This window comes from Pelodiscus sinensis, chromosome 16 (assembly GCF_052426305.1).
Source record: "Pelodiscus sinensis isolate ZL-2025 chromosome 16, ASM5242630v1, whole genome shotgun sequence".
Lineage (NCBI taxonomy): Eukaryota > Metazoa > Chordata > Testudines > Trionychidae > Pelodiscus > Pelodiscus sinensis.
Genome location: NC_143067.1, coordinates 9884219 through 9901291, shown reverse-complemented (window position 1 = coordinate 9901291; position 17073 = coordinate 9884219). Strand labels below are relative to the sequence as shown.

Here is a 17073-nt window from a genome sequence, read left to right as displayed (position 1 = left end):
CTTTAAGAATGGTCATCCTGATCTTCCATTTCTGGCGAGAACTTTGAAGCAGCAGGTTACATAGACACCTCTGAGCTTCGCCAGCTTTGTCACTCTGGCTTCAGAACAGGTTACAGCACCTGAGACAGGTCTGGTCAATGAACTTCTGGCAATAGCTAAAGATCAGATACCGCTATTAATTGATCTACCACATATTAGTCATGGAGTGCTGTTACCTCCATTGGAGACTGGCTGAAGAGCAGACCTGATTGCCATGTGGTGGCTTCATTCTCTCCATATAAGAAATCCCAGAAAGTAGTTTTAGATATTTTGTTTTTCTCTCCTGAGGGTACCACACAGGACCCTACCACATCATTCCTCCCCTTCAGTATATAGGATCATTGGAGGGTGAGGGAATTGGGGAGGCGACGTGGGATGGAATCTCATATTTTCTATATGCTGATGATATTCAGCTTCATCCCTCCATTTTGTATGACTCAGAGTGCAGTTTAGTTCCATTTTCAACATATGAGTATGGATGAGGGTGAGCTGGCGAAGGTTCCATCCTTGAGAAGACTGAGGTGATGATGGTGAGCTAAGGGAGATCATCAGAAGATAAGGCAAAGATTATACCTGTCCTGTGGACTGAGGTTCTGAGACCCTAAATGCATCCTAGTTCCAGAGGACAAAGGGCTAACTGGTACTGTATCAGGTAATGGGTTTCAGCTGTCCTGGTCAATTCGGTGCACCTCTCAATTCAGCATGTCTGTGATCTGTATCTAAAGATGTTCTATAATTCCACCCTGGGAAACTGATAATTCACTAATCTTAAATACACTTGCATGATATATGTATGCATGAGTTATAGATATATCTCTAGATCTCTGTCTCTTGCCTAGCATCAGTAGCTAATCTATTAACATCGTTGTCAAATTTTATAATGAATTGTACAGTCTAGAAATTGTTTCTCGCTGTTTATGAATACATCCTCAATGCCTCATAACAAAATGACCAAGCATTACACTCACTTTGTTCTTTAGGTGATTTGTATTCCCTGTGAAAGCTGAAGAAAGTTTCTCCCTGTTTCTGAATTCTTCTGTGGCAACCTGGTGTCTCAGTTGACTAATTGTATTATCATGGACAGACTTAAACAAACAGCTAACAGTTTGTACTAGGGGTGTTTCTCCTACGCAACACCACAAGGCCTTGCAAAAATATTTAATACAATTGATTTCCTGTCTAAGCCAGAAAGCTGCAACCATAGGCAAATTGATTGGAGCTCTAAAAAGAGAAACTATACATCACTCAGCAAACGTGAATCACTGAGACCACCTATTTCTTATTCCTGATGGGGTCAAAGATCTATGGATCAGTGTGATTGATTTCAATGAGACTACTTGCAGAATCAATGAGGCAGAGTGGCAGATTTTGCTTCCGTATAACTTGTTATAGATTAGCTCAGTATTGACCAATAGACAAGCGAGAGCTGTGGGCACATGGAATTTTCTATAATGAATGACATTTGGTAACCTGCATCCAGCACCGATGTCTCAGAGACAAGCAAATCCTTGGTATGGTGCATCTGGCCACATGTACTGATCTGGGCACTGGACAATTTTCTTCCAGGCTCCTGTGATGCACAACATACACACAGCAATGCAATTTGAGGAACTCCAACCAACACAGTTTTGTTAAAGAAAAAATACACAACAATTAAAGGCAGCAAGGACAAATGATGGGAAACTAGACCTGGATTGTCATTCCAACACGTCAGTATTCAAACTCACTTATTTACAGTAGCTTTTCTAAGGGGATCTCTGAAAGTAAATCTCAAAACTGGACCTATTTCGGGTTCTCTGATGTAGTGCCTCTGCCACGGAGCACTTTGTGGACATATCATCCTTGGCAATGCCAGGTTAGCAAGACATCACATTCTGGGATTTGCTTCCCGGGAGCGTCTCCTTCTCAAACTAGTACTGAACCACTAAGGCGTAGCATGGCTTTTGCTAGAACAGAGACTGTATACCTAAAGTCAAACATGGCCATTAGTGCACAGCTGATTTCTCTACTTTGTAGTGTACGTGTACGATTGATTTCTCACTTTTACCCCTGCCAAATATTAGTGAATAGACATGCATGTATTATGGACAGCATGGCAGTGCAGCTTTGGGCAAACTGTTTCATGAAGATTTCCTTGGACGATTTCTTGACAATAAGGCTTTAAACACAGATTCCATCAAACCAAAAACCCCATTTCTCCTTTTGTTTCTCAGTATGAAGCGGAACTAAGGTTAGACATGGATGGATCATTAATTATTAGTATTTGTTACCACTGCAACAATCTAAGAACATAAGAATGGCCAGACTGGGTCAGACCAAAGGTCCATCTAGCCTAATATCCTGTCTGCCGACAGTGCCTAATGACAGGTGCCCCAGAGGGAATGAACAAAACAGGGAATCTTCACGTGATCCACCCTCTGTCATCCATTCCCAGTGTCTGACATATTAGAGACACCATTCCTACCCATCCTGGCTAATAGCCATTGATAGACCCATCCTCCGTGAATTTATCTAGTACTTTTTTGAACCCTGTTAAAGTCACAACATCCTCTGGCCTGGTGTTCTACTGATTGAGTGTGCATTGCATGAATGAATCCTTTGGTTTGTTTTAATCCTGCTACCTGTTAGTTTCATTTGGTGACCCCTAGTTCTTGTGTTAAGGGAACGAGTAAATAACGTTTCCTTATTCACTTTCACCACACCAGTCATGATTTTATAGACCTCTGTCATATTCCCTCTTACCCTCCTCTTTTCTCAGATGAAATGTCACAGTCTTCTCTTTAACTCTTTAACATTAACTCTTCTCATATGGCAGTTATTCCGAACCCTTAGCCATTTTAGTTACTCTTTTCTGAACTTTTATGCCAAGCTTCCTTTCTGAGATGAGACAACCACATCTGCAGGCAGTATTCAAGATGTGGGCATACCATGGATTTATATAGAGACAATAAGCTATTTATTCTCGGTCTTATTCTCTATCCCTTTCTTAATGATTCCTAACATACTTTGATTTTTTGACTGCCATTGCACATTGAGTGGATGTTTTCAGAGAACTATCCACAATGACTCCCAGATCTCTCGAGTGGTTATAGATAAATTAGCTCCCATCATTTTGTGTGTATAGTTGGGATTGTGTTTTCCAATATGCATTACTTTGCATTTATTAATGTTAAAATTCTACAATATGCTGACAGTCCCTGCCCTCAGGAGTTCACAATCTCAGAAAAGAAGCACCAAAGGAGAAGAAGGCAGAAGGATAAAAGCAAAATAATTTTTTTTTCAGTTGCAATTGACTTGCTGCCTAGTCAATGTTAGGGTCAATTTCCTATGAACATCTTTTTATAAGTTAGTCTCAAGGGGAGTTTGGGAAGAGCAGAGGGCAATGTCATGGCAGAGTAGTTCATCTGTATGGATGCTGCAGAATAAAATGGACAAGTAGCCACATTCTCTTCCTGCCCCTGCCAGTACCTCTTCTACAGCTCACTTTACTGGGTTCCCTTGTGCTGCCTGGTGGGTGGTTTCTATATATGATGGTTAATAATAAAAATGTAGTAATTCATTTAATTGGATAAAGGTACATATCAGAGAGCAGAGCTTCCAATGTAGCACCTCCGTGTGTGTGGAGTGCAGAACAAAATGCTTGCACCCAAACGGTTACAGCTGTTAAAACAGGGACATTAATATTAATACTAAAAGGGACAAAAGTCACTTTTGATTTGATCATATTACTATTTGGCTTTTCTTTTTGTTCAGCAGGTGGCAGTGGTGGCACAGCAGAAGCGGGAATCAGGCTGCTGGTATTCCAGGAGTGTCCTGTTAGAGAATGCAATCTGTGAGCATGTTTTCACCAGCCGTGACAGGATTATGCAAGCAGAATTATGCATCACAAGCAGAAACAGCCCGTCTAGAAAGAGCCTTTTCTGAGGGGTTGTTCGCAAATAGTGAGGAAATAAAAGCAGAGAAGTCTAATCTTAGGGAAGGGCGTGTGGATTCCTGTGCTATGGAGCTATGGAGACTGACAGCAGATTGAGGAGCCTCCGGGGGTAGCCAAGTTAGTCTGTTAGGCTGTGTCTAGACTACATGGCTCCATCGATGGAGCCATGTAGATGAGGGTTGTAGGCAAAGGGAAATGAAGCGGCGATTTAAATAATCGCCGCTTCATTTAAATTTACATGGCTGCCGCGCTGAGCCGACAAACAGCTGATCAGCTGTTTGTCCGCTCAGCTCGCTAGTCTGGACGCTCCCCTGCCGACATCAAAGCCCTTTGTCGGCAGCCCCGTTATTCCTCGTGGGATGAGATTATTTAAATCGCCGCTTCATTTCCCTTTGCCCAATAAACAAATCTACATGGCTCCGTCGACGGAGCCATGTAGTGTAGACGTACCCTTACAGAAAAAAACAGCAAGCAAATGGTCTGGTAGCACTTTAGAGACTAACAAAACATGTATATGGTATCATGAGCTTTCATGGGCACAGCCCACTTCTTCAGATAACCGGCGTTATGATTAGAGGACAAGGAAACTCAAAATAAATAGGAGAAGGAAAGGGGGAGGGGGAGAGAAAGATGTTCTGTTGCCCACCCCCCTACCTCTATGCATAAAGTATCAGGAGAAAGGGTGCTAAACCTGAGTAGATAAAGATCAAAGTCAGTGGATGGATAAGGCAGGAAGGATACCATTCAGAAAGTAGTTAGCACCTTCATTGATAAAGGTTCCATCACCCCATATCTTGATTTAGTCCATAATTAATTGAATTGATTAATTGAGAACATTGTGATACATATCTACTTGAAAATAAAAGTTTTTACAGTCCATCATTGTGGCGTACACTTGTTTACGTATCAAGTACTACTATGTGTATACCAAAGGATACAAACATGCTCACTACTATGTGTAGTGATTGCATAGCATCAACTGTATAAACCATGGAAAGGAAATTAAAAACAAAAATCACATTTTGGACTGCCTCACAAGCCAGGAGTGTTATTACTATTTAGCTTGATTCATTTCTTTATTAGATCCCAGCCATATGTGCACATATGTCAGGAGAACTCTGTTGGCAGTATTTGCTTCACAGTACAATTTTCTGAATTTGTTCCTTTTATTTTGTTTTTGGGGTGAACAATCCTTATCCTTCATATAGCACCTTTCATCTTCAGTGTGCTTTGTAACAGCCTCGTGGCAGGTGTGTGATAGAGTGAAATCGCAGTGCAGCAAAGGCTAAGAAGGATATCACTGTGGGTAATGATCTCCTGAAATATACTGATCACATTTCTGAAGGGGTAAAATTGTTTACAGAATTTCCAGCTGCACTGCTGTGGGACACATAGCGGAGGGAATGATGGCGACAGTGTTATCCAGCATCCTCCAAAGGGGCAGGTTGGAGGGGAGGAGGCAGTAGGACAGTCACCCCTTTTCTATTCTGTATACATTCTTATACAGCTCAACAATGTACTATCTTCTAGCAGCAACAGGACTAGGTGGCTGTAACGTGTTATTTGTTCTCTCATCTCCCTCTGCACTCAGTAGTTCCTCTGCTACTGTCTCTCACCCGGAGCCTGCAAAACCTTACTCACTTGAGTAATCTAGCTGCTGACAGTAAGGCTTGTCACAGGAGTCAGAACTACGCATTAGAAACAAATACACACAAGTAAGGATCACCTGTGTGAAGAAGGATCTGTGAGATTTGAAGTCAGTGATATGATTCAAAAGGATGAGGATCATTCCCGTGAGTAAATGCAATGGAGGACCAGCATGCAAGTGTAGTACGATTAGAAAGGCAGTGTGAGTCAGTGGGCAGGGCGCTGACTGGGACGGGCGACCAGACGTCTAGGCCACTGACCTCCTGTGCAATTGGGCAGCCTCTCCATAGCTGATTCTTACTATATGCTTACTGCAATGGGCCCTGATTTCAGTGGATGCCATTGCAATGCCACCAACAATCATAATCCAATGAAACATGGTTGTGTGCAGGAACTGTCTATTAAATGCCCATGAAATCTTCAACCCTCATACTGCTTGAGAGTCAGAAGAAGCTGAGGGTCTGGGATTCCTATTTGTAGCAACATTTAATTAAGGCGTGATGACTCGTAATCAAGACAATCAGCATTTCATTTGTATTGTGATGTACAGCGCAATCTCCTGGCAAAAATCTACACAAGCAAAAATAAAACGAAATGGAAACCCCAGATAGACAGCAGAAATTCGGAAGTGTTTTTCAATTTACCCATTTCTGTTGAAAACTGGCTGGTGCACTCAGGTTTGTTTGTCTAGTTAGAGCAGGGGTAGGCAATAAAATGCCAATGGTCTGCCAGGTTTAGTCCCTGGCAGGCTGCTGTATTTGCAGATATCGGGCAATTGCAGTTCTCATTGGCTGTGGATACCATTCCAGCCACTGGGAGGAGCAGGAAGTGGCGTGGACCCAGACACCACTTCCCACTGCTTCCATTGGCCAAGAATGGCAATCCATGGCCAACGAGAGATGCGATCACCCAATATCTGCGGGGGAGCAGGCAAATATGAAGGTGGTAGCCTGTGGACCAGATCCGGCCCACAAGCTGGTATTTGCCTACCCCTGATTTAGAGGGAGGCTGAAAGCAGCAATTATTTGCGGTTTGTTTTGATGATCCACAGTTATCTGCATCTCCTCCAAAAATATATAAAAATAAAATAAACTGAACAGCTGGGCCAACAACATTTCGTTTATTTTATTTGACACACACATTACAAAAAATTTAGGAACCAGAGACAGTTCAGGCAAACTGTTAAAACACAGTATAAATTAGGTTTGTAATATATAAATTCTGTACATAGGTAAATTAGCTTGAACATAATTGACGAAAGGGGTCCATAACAATCTCACCACAACTGTATAAAAAGGCATCAGAGTGGGATGGATACTATAATAACGAAAGCAGGTTAAGACATTTTCCACAAACAGGTATTAAGCATACTGATCACCATGCTATTCTCGTGATGTTTATGCAGGGCAGAGTATGCATATTACCAGCAATGTTTTGTAAGATCTATGTACAGTCACAAAATCATAAAAGCCATTTTCAAGTAACCTTTCTGTTGCCTGCCTGTGCAGTTAATAAAGTGTCAATATTAACTTGAAAACTCCTATTTAACAAAAGGTGCTACTGGGATACCTATTTGACCTGAATTTGAAGGAGATTGGGTTACAAAAAATAAAAATAAATAACAGGAAAAAACTCATAGCTACTCAGTACCAGTGCTCAGGTGATCTGGAGATACCTGCATCTTTAATACTCTATTTCTTTCAATGCCCAGTTTGGTTTTTGCTTTGTAAAAATATCTACCACAACATAGTTTCCAGTTTTCTAAGCACAGTTGCACAGGGAGTTGTCTAGCAAAGGGATAAAAACAGAATTTTGAAAATATCTCCTGTAAAATTCGGTAGACTTTGGGAATGTAGAGTAATGGTTTTGAGTCCATTTAGGAGCCAGCAATAGCAGATGCTATCACATTTCATAAAACTTGCTAAAAGTGCAACAACCCTTAAATCAGATTTCTATTCTATGCAGATACAATGCTTTTTAAGGTTCATGGCATGTACCCTTAATGTTCTGAAGCCTGGTCGCTGAATTGTTTTCCATAACTGTCATAACACTAGCTTCCCTGTTTTTTACAGACTACCTCCTAGGGGAAGATATTAATTGTGCATTTGTACGAATCATATCTTTAAAAGCTTACAATAATTTAATAGCAGTGAGCTTGTCCCTTTCACTGAGTATTAAGAGTTTGGGATTAGCCAGAGGGAAGGGTTGTTCCCATCCATTTGGTTACTTCCAACCCATCGCTTCCTGACCTGGAAAGCCCAGTTTTCATGCACAGATGGAAGGGCTTGAAGAGGTAGGGGAGCAAGTGCAACCCACCTTCTGGATGTGTTTTATTGTCCCATGTAGTGAAACTTAGACCACTTACAGAGAGAAAGAATGAGGCCACGTCTTCACTTACCAGAGGGTCAGTGCTCTGACGATTGATCTTTTGGCGTTCGTTTTAGCGGGTCTAGTAAAGACCTGCAAAACTGAACGCTGAGGGTGCCTCTGTCAGCACTGGTAATCCTTGCTCTCCCATCATACTCTACTGTTGACCTTCCAAATGGGATTGATGCAAGGTACATCAACTCCAGCTACGCAATTCACATAGCTGGAGTTGCATATCTTGCATTGATTTTCTCCACCAACATAGATCTAGCCTGAGTGTGCTCTACAGCCTTAGCCGAGCTAAGCTCCAAAGGTTTGGTTCTGCCTGTGGTAGTACAAGTGGAGGCTCCTCTGGGATTGCATCTGGGATGTCTCTGGAGTTCGGGATGAGCTTCCTCTGCTAGGGGAAGTATGTAACCCACACACATACTGGCTATGTCTAGACTGGCATGATTTTCTGCAAATGCTTTTAACGGAAAAGTTTTTCCGTTAAAAGCATTTGTGGAAAAGTTCGTCTAGATTGGCACGGACGCTTTTCTGCAAAAGCACTTTTTGCGGAAAAGCGTCCGTGCCAATCTAGACGCGGTTTTGTGAAAGAAAGCCCTGATCACCATTTTCACCATCAGGGCTTTTTTGTGCAAAACAATACCGCATTGTCTACACTGGCCCTCTTGCGCAAAAGCATTTGCGCAAGAGGGCTTTTGCCCAAACGGGAGCAGTATAGCATTTCCGCAAGAACACTGACAATCTTACAGGAGATCGTCAGTGTTCTTGCGGAAATTCAAGCGGCCAGTGTGGACAGCTGGCAAGCTTTTCTGCAAAAGCAGATGCTTTTGCGGAAAAACTTGCCAGTCTAGACGCAGCCACGAGGTCTGGTTCACTGTCCCTTGTAGTGGCACTTAGATCACTTACAAAGAGAAAGAATGAGTGAGTTCTACAGCCTTAGTTGAGAGCCAATGGGCTTTTAGCTCAAGCTGTAGAGGCTCCTGCACTAAACTCCAGAGGTCCCAGGTCTGGTTCCGCCTGTCGGTGTTACAGAAGCATGCACCCTTTCCACACTCTCCTTCCCAGATCCATATAAGCTGGTGCCCCATTGCTCAGAGGAGGAGATGATTAGACTCCAGATTATTGAAGCTCAGCATGCAGTTTTGATTGTAGGGTCGCTTATGAGTGCTGGGCTTACATTTTTCTCTTTATTTTAGGAAACAGATTACTAACTCATTTTGGTTTTGACCCTCAAAATACTTAGGACCAAATTCTGCCCTTGAATGCATGTGGGAGGCTCCATCTGATGTCAATGAAGCAGCATGTCCATAACCAAAGGCAGCATTAGAGCCATACAAAGCACCAAGGAAGAGCTTTTGATCTAGTTTTAAACCTATGAATATTCACCAATTATATTTTAAATTTTCCCCTCTTCTTTCCTTAACCTGGCATAAAAGAACAATTTGAGTTCAAAATCAAATGGTTTTTGTCTTCCAATTAAAGACAGTCCACAGACATATTGATAGCTTCTGCCAGTTGGAATAGAGAAAAAAGTTGTTAAAGTTCAAAGGCCAAATTCTGATCTCAGCTTTATAAATGAACTCAGGCCAACTTCAGCCCTGGTCTAATATGCTGTAACTCCAATGAAGTCAATGAAATCTCACCGAAAGGCCCAATTTTGACCCATGAGAAGTACACCTCTGTAACAGAGGGTAGCATGTAGCCCCAAGATAAGGGCCAATTTTGACCATCAGGCACCATTATAATTTCATCTCAATCAATGTTTTCAACAGCAAAATGTCAGTAATTGTAGGCCTGATCCAAAGTCTATTGAAATGAATGGGAGGTCTTCCCCTTGGCACATCAGGCCCTATATGAATTTAAAACAAAGTCATTCTAAGGCTAGTTTATAATAATTCTGTACTCCTTTTATGGTGATATGAATAGTACGAATATCACAATCTCTGCTGACAAATAACCTATATATTCAATAATCTGAGCCCCATTCTAAATAGTTTACAATCATGAGCAAACCAGTGCCCATGTTTTTAAAAAAGTACACAATATATTTACAATAAAAACATGATAAAGGTTCCAAAGGATCAGTAAGAGATTGGACTGATTTGGATCTGTCTTGTCTTAGCAGATATTTTCAATTTGAGGAACAACATTTCTGCATTTTGAGTTGCTTCTCTATTTGAAGCGCATATTTACTGCCACATTCAACCAACTGTCCATATTTTTAGCTGGGTAACATGATCAAAGTTGGTTTCGAATTTAGGGCATGATCTTGTGAGAGGCTAATGGCTTGTCTCCACTGCGCAGTGGGTCAATGCTGCAGCAATCAAGCCACCGGACAATGATGTATCATGTCTGCTCTATCGCCAAGGGTTCCCCTCGAATCTGGTACTCCATCAGGGTGAGAAGAGTAGCCAGAGTTGACGGGAGAGCAGCTGCCACAACCCTTACCACACCAAAGATGCTGCAGTAAGTATGCTGCGTAGCTGAAGTTGCGTATATTAGATTAGATCAATGGCAGGAGTTAATGTAGACAAGGTCTAAATATCTTTTACAAAGTGCTAAACATTCTTATTCCATTGACTTTGATCCATCAGTTTGCCCTTTCGTTTTTCCTAGGCATACTGATGGCTTTCTGTTAATTGCAGGCCTGAGACCTTAGTAAGTAAAAATATGGCTTCTGCTACCATAAAAATTGCTTTGCAGAGACCCAGATGAACTATTTTTGTTTGTTTATTCTTTTAGATTACTGCAGTTGCAGTAGAGAAGTCATACTCATGTTTAATATTTCCACATTTTGCTAGGTTGGGCATTTTTTACACTACAAAGAAACTACTGAAGTACACAGATCTAGTCTTGCTTTGTTCTTCACTGTAGAAAGAATCAGCTGAAGCAGTTGTCCCAAATGCAAATCTATTGAAAATAATGGAATTAGAAAGTCATGACAAGTATAAGAGGAGTAGCCATGTTAGTCTGTGTCTGCAAAAACAATGAGGAATCCAGTAGCACCTTAAAGACTGAGGGTATGTCTACACTACAAAGTTAGTTCGAACTAACTTTCATAGGCGCTACACTAGCGCTCCGTTAGTTCGAATTAAATTCGAACTAACGGAGCACTTAGTTCGAACTAGGTAATCCTCATTCCACGAGGATTAAGCCTCGATCAAACTTACTAGTTCGAATTAAGGGCTGTGTAGACCCTTAATTCGAACTAGTGGGAGGCTAGCCCTCCCCAGGTTTCCCTGGTGGCCACTCTGGCCAAAACCAGGGAAACTCTACTGCCCCCCTCCCGGCCCCGGACCCCTTAAAGGGGCACGGGCTGGCTACGGTGCCCGTGCCAGGTGCAAGCCTGCCAGCACCCAGCCAGCAGACCCTGCACCTGGCACGGCTCAAGCCACCCACCCGATGCCCCCCAGCCCTCCCCCTCTTCCCGGGACCAGGCTGGCAGCTCCCGGGAGCTTGCCCGGGACTGCAAGAGGCGGGCACCTGCCTGGGCTAGTGCGGACATCGTGGACCTTGTCCACGATCTCCGCACTAGGCACAGGAAAGTGGCCGGCTTGGGCAGGATAGCTGCCAGCCTGGCCACCCAGGAGCAGGTGTGCATGAAAATCAAGGTGCTCCACTGAGACCCCCGACCCTGAGCCCTGAGCTTACAATGGCCGTCCTGGGTCAGACCAAAGGTCCATCTAGCCCAGTAGCCTGTCTGCCGACAGCGGCCAACCCTAGGAACCCTGGAGGGGATGGACTGAAGACTGTGACCAAGCCATTTGTCTCGTGCCATCCCTCTCCAGCCTTCCACAAACCTTGGTCAGGAACACTACTCCTACCCCCTGGCTAATACCACTCCATGGACCCAACCTTCATGACTTGATCTCACTTCCCTTTAAACTCTGTTCCAGTTCTAGCCTTCACAGCCTCCTGCAGCAAGGAGTTCCACAGGTTGACTCTTTGCTTTTGTGAAGAACAACTTTCTGTTACTAGTTTGAAGCCTGCTACCCATTCCTTTCCTTTGGTGTCCTCTAGTCCTTCTTTATGGGAACCAATGAAGAACTTTTCTATATGCACCGTCTCCACCCAACTCCTGCTTTTAGAGACCTCTATCCTGTCCTCCCCTCCGTCTCCTCTTTTCTAAGCTGAAAAGTCCCAGTCTCTTTAGCCTCTCTTCATATGGGACCTGTTCCCGACCCCTGATCATTTTAGTTGCCCTCCCCTCTCCCAGCCTCTCTCTTCCCCTCTCCCACCTCCTTTTCCCAGTCTCCCCCTAGTTTTGTTCAATAAAGACAGATTCCATTTTGGAAGACACATTATCTTTATTTTGTACATCAAGAAGAGGGCGCTAGGGAAGGGTAAGTGGAAGGAGGTGAGGGAGGAATGGGGCACGAGCCCCCAATGGGGAGGACTGGGCTGGCTCTGCGGGCTTCTGGGGGTGGAAGCTCTCCTGCAGCCCCCCAATTGCCCCCTCTTCCCAGATGGCAGCCTGCGGCAAGTGCAGCCGGGCTGATGGCCGAGTGCTGTGATGTGCCCAGTGTGGGCACTCAGGGCACTCCAAGCCAGGACTGCTTTGCAAGCGGGGCACCCCTGAGAACTGTCTGTCCAGGGTGGGGTTCGGGACCCTTTAAGCACAGCCCTCGGGTAGCCTGAGAAAGCATCTCCACGCTCTAAGTCCTCCTCTGATGCCCTGCCGGCACTGCTTCCGGCCATCCTTAACCCCGCTTCAGGGTCCACTTAATGTGGATGCGCTAGTTCGAATTAGCAAAACGCTAATTCGAACTAGTTTTTAGTTCTAGCTGCGTTAGTTCGAATTAGCTTAGTTCGAATTAACTAAGTTAGTTCGAATTAGCGCTGTAGTGCAGACATACCCTAACAGATTTAATTGGGCATAAGTCTTTATGGGCAAAGATTTGGGTGCCACAAGACTCCTCAAAGTCATGACAGTTGCTATTAGTTTTGTAATATCTGAATGCTTGGTGCTAGTAGCTCACTTTCTTTTTGTTCTGAAGAGTTCTTCTCCTGCCAGTAAAGAGAAACTACTGGATATAACTTTGTATTATTTTATCATTGATGTACAATTATTAGAAAACTTTAGTGAGAACCATCCCCCAACCTGGCAATGGAATCTTTTGTTGCTGTGTTCTTCTTACATGTTAAACCCGTGGATGAAGTAAGGACATCATGCTCTCCTTTGTTCTGGGATTCTTCTCCTTGGTTGGGCCACACATTAATCACAGATGTAACTGACAGATTTAGGGTCTGCCCGTTTCACTCAATGGGAGTTTTGCCATTCACGTCAATGAGATCAGGGCAGGATCTTGAAAGCCTTCACGCGGCTGAGTGCCCTCATCTCCCACAGAAGTGACCTTGCAGGAAGCAGTCAGCATCTCTCGGCTCAAACCTTAAGGACAACTTTTGACAAGTGCTCCGTGCCTCATGGGAATCACTGCTGTCCGCTTGTCCTCAGTGTTCACTGAAGGTAATGAGAGCTCTGGACGCTCCACATCTGCAAAACAGGCCACTGAAAAAGGTGCCTACATGTGCATTTAGGAACCAGATTTTTAAAGGTATTTAGATGCCTCTAGATACAAATAAATGCCAAAAGGGATTTTCAAAAGAACCGAGCCGCCTATCTCCAAATAATTTAAATGAGATTTAGGCAGGTTCTTTTGAAAATACCACAAGGCAGCTATCAACATCTTTAGGTGCCTAAATACCTTTGCAGCGCACAGGGAGGGATAACTCAATGGTTTGAGCAGTGGCCTGTTAAACCCAGGGTTGTAAGCTCAATCCTTGAGGGGGCCATTTAGGGATCTAGAGCAAATCTGTCAGGGATGGTACTTGGTCCTGCTGTGAAGGCAGGGGACTGGACTTGATGACCTCTCAAGGTCCCTTCCAGCTCTAGGAGATAGGCATCTCCATTCATTTCTGCTGAACCTTAGGTGCACCAGGTTTGAAAATTTTTACCCAGGTACTGATCCCCACAGGGTTCTCCTGAGATTTAATTCAACTGGTCTGGGAAAGCTCTTGGAGTTCTTGGAATGTGTCATAGAAGTGCAAGTATGATATTTTTAGCTCCTACCTTTAGAGGGTTAGATAGTATGTCAGCTATCATAACTTCCTACTGACTTAGGAATGAACAATAATTCCCACTTTGAAAAGCAGATCCAGTGATGCTTCAGTTTCAGACAACAAAGCCATAATCCGCCTGTTACAAAGATATATACAGTAAGGAAAAGGATCATTCGTCCGATGTCTAACCTCATGACAGAACATGAAAACAGTGGTGGTGTCTTAGATGGTCATGACCAATACTCTACAGGTGCTTAGTTTATAAAAATCAACACTCTGAATTGCACTCCTGAAGCCAGCATAGTGGTATGGGAGTAAATGCAATATGTACCCTATGGATAACAATTCACACCGACAGTTGTGCCCTGTAGCAGATGAAGCTTTGGAGTGGTTTTCAAGGGTAACCCAATGAGGGAGCACCCAGAAACAACACATTCAGGTACAGGTAACTATGGTGAGGGAGCAATGGGTATTGCTTTCTGGCTAAAGCCAGACAACATACAGCCAAGTTTCTAATAAGCCTTGGGTTTTTTTTTTTTTGGTTAAACCCAACAGTGGTTCTGACAAGCTATGCATATGATTCTTCACTCTTGACTGAGGAAAAATTACCATGGATTGCAATGTACATCTGAGCCCTTTTTGTTGGGCAGGGGAAAAAAAAAAAACAAGAGTGGGACACCTAAAATGCCAACACTGCACCTGTCATTAAATGAGTTCAGAATCAGGTGGCATTTTTTATTTCTATTATGCTTTTGTAGGTGTCTCTTTTTCAAGCCTGACCTCTGCATACTGTAAAGACAAGAACAGTTCTTATGCTTCCAAACAGCATCATGGGAGTAAAGCAGGTAAGGGCGTAAAGCTCATGGGAGTAAAGCAGGTAAGGGCGTAAAGCTCATGGGAGTAAAGCAGGTAAGGGTGTCTAGTTTGCTTTGATCTAGCTAGTGCTCCATTTTGCACCAGGTATAAACCCAATTCATTTTAGTCATTTAGTCCCGGTCTACATTACATCAGAAAGTTGAAGTAAGATATGCAACTCCAGCTATGCAAATGCTCACATTGGCTTCCCATACACCTTGTGAGGAGCAGGAATACTGATGCCGACAAAGTTGCCCTTTGAGTTTGATCTATACTGCATCTGCTAAATCGAACCCTGGAAGATTGACCATAGCAGTGTCAATCTTCCATGTAGTGTAGACATACCCTTAATGTTTATATTACAGTAGCACCCTGATTTCTGCAAACGTAAAGATGCGGTCTCTACTCCGAATAGCATATCATCTCCCTGGAAGCAAAGTGGTGAGCATAGATCAGCACATAAAAAGTCAGAATAAAAATGGGACGTAGCTACGTCTTTATTTTAGTGCATTTGTATGTAGAATGAAAAATCTTCATTTCTCAAATGCACTGTTGAGTCCACATATCTAGGCAGCTCTTCCTCCCCTTCCCCATTCCCTGTATTCCAATATCATGGTGCACTGGATCCAAAGGTAAAGTGAGGAGTCAAAATAAATTCTAACCTGATGAGTTTTCCCTCACACAACACCTTTTAGCACTTGTCAGTGAGGTAAGGTGCCTTAAAAACACCTCTCTCATCAGCATCAATAGAATTAGGGAATAAATTACATACTTTAAATAGAGGTAAGTCAGACTCTGAGCCATTTGCTTCCCAGAGCTTTCAGTGTGCGCAAGACATCTGTGTTTTGTCTCATTTTTCGCTCACACCCCAGAGAAAAGTCTGCCAAAATTCACAGTAAGAAAGGCAAGAACCAGAGAAAGAAGAAATAACCGAAGTTCACAGTTCACATCACTCTATGTAAAAATTCGTGGGGTCTGCATGATTTTTCATGCTGATGTAGCATACACACATTTTTATCCACCGGCAGCTTGTCTCTGCTGAAGTCAGTGCATTGTTCAACAAGGCTGAAGACTGCTGATGTAAAATAAAATCCTTCTTTTCTTCCTTAGCAATTAACCAGATTGCTGTTCCGCTTGACACAATTTGTTTTTACAATACTGTACTCAGAAAGGATTAGCAAGCTGCTGTTTGAAACACCTGCTTCTGCAATGTGCACGTTGTGTCTTTAGTTCTCCAGTAAAGACCATTCTCTGTTGCAGCACCATCAATTTCCTTGCTCTTGTTTTGTTTCTTTCTAAGGCCAGGTTACAGCGATACTGACATAGTTTTGGTATGGCTACAAATAATCTGTTGTCCTTCCCCTCTTGAGTAATTCGAAAAGCATACTTGTGCATATGGTCAGTCAATTCTGTTAATTTCAATGGATGAATCCAGTTCATCACATTAAGCAGTCCAAAAATAAAAAGGAAGAAAAAGAAAGAGACTAAATCCCAAATAGGCATCTTTGGACGCAGTAGTGCAAAATATTTTTGCTGTTTTTTTTCTGGTCATATTGCAATAATCTCAGTCTTCAAGTCTTTCCTAAAATAGTAGACCTGCAAATTTGAAACATTATAATGATGAAGATAAAACAAATAAATGTGCATACCCAGTGCTTTTTGGTTTGGGTTCATCCCAAATTATTTGTGAGGATTTGTTTTAATCTACAGCCTATTTACATTGGTCCAGCAGCATAAAGGAGCCTTAAAGTAGATATAAATGACACTCCAGCAGTGTTTTACATCCACTTCCAGGCACCTTCACACAGACAGGCTAGTGTAAATGAGAACTGGGTGCTTTATATTTACAATGTAAAATTTACATTAGGACTATTATTTTGTCAATCCATAGCTTTGCAGACTACACCCTTAAGCTGAGAACACCTTCAAACACAATCAACAAGACACGTTATTTGATGTCAGTTTTATTAAGAAAGTTTCAAACTTCAGGCCCAGCTAGTTTAATTCTTGACTATCAATGTAGTACATGTATTGTAATTATAATTTTATAAAATTAACTCTTACCTCAAGGATTTCCATCTTTCTTTTTCAATTTGGTTCTCCGGGCTTTCACTTTCATAGGAAGCCAGATACAAACCTAATAAAAAATGAATTCAAACAGCATC

General features: G+C 42.7%; 1 protein-coding gene across 1 annotated transcript in view; it reads right to left on the bottom strand.

The window, feature by feature from the left end:
* Positions 1-12360: 12360 nt before the first annotated feature.
* The window catches only part of RASGEF1C (RasGEF domain family member 1C), a 128876-nt gene continuing 124163 nt past the window's right edge, over positions 12361-17073 (bottom strand). Inside the window, exons 13-14 of the mRNA XM_075900487.2 lie at positions 16973-17045; positions 12361-16504 (exon numbers count right to left, since the gene is read on the bottom strand). Coding sequence (XP_075756602.2) covers positions 16480-16504; positions 16973-17045 — 98 coding nt within the window. The 3' untranslated portion in view covers positions 12361-16479. The remainder of the gene's footprint in view (positions 16505-16972; positions 17046-17073) is intronic.